The following is a 1,786-nucleotide window of genomic DNA, read 5'->3' on the forward strand; positions in this document are numbered from 1 at the left end:
CTTTGCTTATACAGTATATCAAGACTATAATAAAGGAATGTCCATGTCACTAGATTCATGATGATGACAAAGCAGATTCTGTGGGTCCAGGTTGGGCTAGTCTCAGACATTTCCAGTACAAACCCAACTCCTGTGAGAGGAGATATAGTGGGAAATACTGAATTATTTTCTTTGTAACAGTTTTCTCCTGTGTTCACAGATCCCTTTGAGAAGAATGGCTTCTGGAAATGCTTCTTTTGTGACCAAATTCATTCTTGTGGGGCTAACAGACCTACCAGATCTCCAGCTCCCTCTGTTCTGCCTGTTTCTAGTCACTTACATGGTCACTGTGTTGGGAAATTTGGGTTTGTTGACCCTAATCAAGCTGAATGCACATCTCCACACCCCCATGTACTTTTTCCTCTTCAATTTGTCCTTCATAGATCTCTGTTATTCTTCTGTGTTTACACCCAAAATGCTGATTAACTTCACATCAAAGAAGAATATTATCTCCTACAGGGGATGCATGACCCAGCTTTACTTTTTCTGTTTTTTTGCTGTTTCTGAAGCTTATGTGCTGACATCAATGGCCTATGATCGCTATGTGGCCATCTGTAACCCACTCTTATATAATGTTGCCATGTCTCCCAAAGTGTGTTCCATCCTTATACTTGGTTCATACTTGGTGTCATTTTTGGATGCCATGGCTCACACTGGATGCATGCTGAGACTGACCTTCTGTGATGCAAACACCATCAACCATTATTTGTGTGATATCTTCCCTCTGCTCCAGCTCTCCTGCACCAGTACCTACGTGAATGAGCTGGTGGTTTTCATTTTAGAGGGTATCAATGTGATTGTGCCCACTATTACCATCTTTGTCTCTTATGGTTTCATCCTGTCCAGCATCCTGCGCATCAGCTCCACTGAGGGCAGGTCCAAAGCCTTCAGCACGTGCAGTTCCCACATAATTGCTGTTTCTCTCTTCTTTGGATCAGGTGCGTTTATGTATCTTCAACCATCTTCTGCTGGGTCTATGGATGAGGGAAAAATCTCCTCTGTCTTTTATACCAATGTGGTTCCCTTGATGAACCCTTTCATTTACAGCTTGAGAAACAAAGACATTAAATGTGCTGTGAGAAAAACTTTCAGCAAGAGACAGTTTTGATCAACAGTGTCTGTCTTTGTAGTTTGTTATACATGGGGGGATTCTGTGTGCTTAAATAAAATACTTGAAGTGGCAGTCTTCTTAGTATTTTTTCCTAATATGTTAAAGGATATTTGAGTCTCACAATTTATTTTTATTCTTTATATAATAGGTCTTTTAGTTTTCCTCACCAATAGCAGAATATCTTCTCCACCTTTTTTTTAATTAAATTTTTTTATTTTTTATAAACATATATTTTTATCCCCAGGGGTACAGGTCTGTGAATCACCAGGTTTACACACTTCACAGCACTCACCAAAACACATACCCTCCCCAATGTCCATAACCCCACCCCCCTTCTCCCAACCCCTCTCCCCCCAGCAACCCTCAGTTTGTTTTGTGAGATTAAGAGTCACCTATGGTTTGTCTCCCTCCCAATCCCATTCTTCTCCACCTTTTTGTTCTGTTTATTTTTTTATTGTGTCATGTTAGCCACCATACAGTACATCATCAGTTTTTGATGTAGCATTCCAAGATTCATTGTTTGCCTGTAACACCCAGTGCCCCTTGCAATAGGTGCCCTCTTTAATGCCCACAACCAGGCTACCCATTCCCCAACCCCTCCCCTAAAATCCTCAGTTTGTTTCTCAGAGTCCATAG

At 41.1% G+C, this 1,786-nt stretch overlaps 1 protein-coding gene across 1 annotated transcript; it reads left to right on the plus strand.

Annotated features, from left to right (window-relative positions):
• The first annotated feature begins 205 nt into the window (after positions 1-205).
• On the plus strand, positions 206-1,147 carry LOC132012395 (olfactory receptor 8B8-like). The gene has a single exon (XM_059392347.1). It carries the CDS (start codon positions 215-217, stop codon positions 1,145-1,147), a length of 933 nt encoding a protein of 310 aa, XP_059248330.1. The 5' UTR covers positions 206-214.
• The last annotated feature ends 639 nt before the right edge of the window (positions 1,148-1,786 follow it).

This window comes from Mustela nigripes, chromosome 1 (assembly GCF_022355385.1).
Source record: "Mustela nigripes isolate SB6536 chromosome 1, MUSNIG.SB6536, whole genome shotgun sequence".
NCBI classification, from domain to species: domain Eukaryota; kingdom Metazoa; phylum Chordata; class Mammalia; order Carnivora; family Mustelidae; genus Mustela; species Mustela nigripes.

Bases quoted from the DNA above. Each gene is read 5' to 3' on its own strand.
- LOC132012395 (XM_059392347.1), top strand. From the start codon at position 215: ATGGCTTCTGGAAATGCTTCTTTTGTGACCAAATTCATTCTTGTGGGG.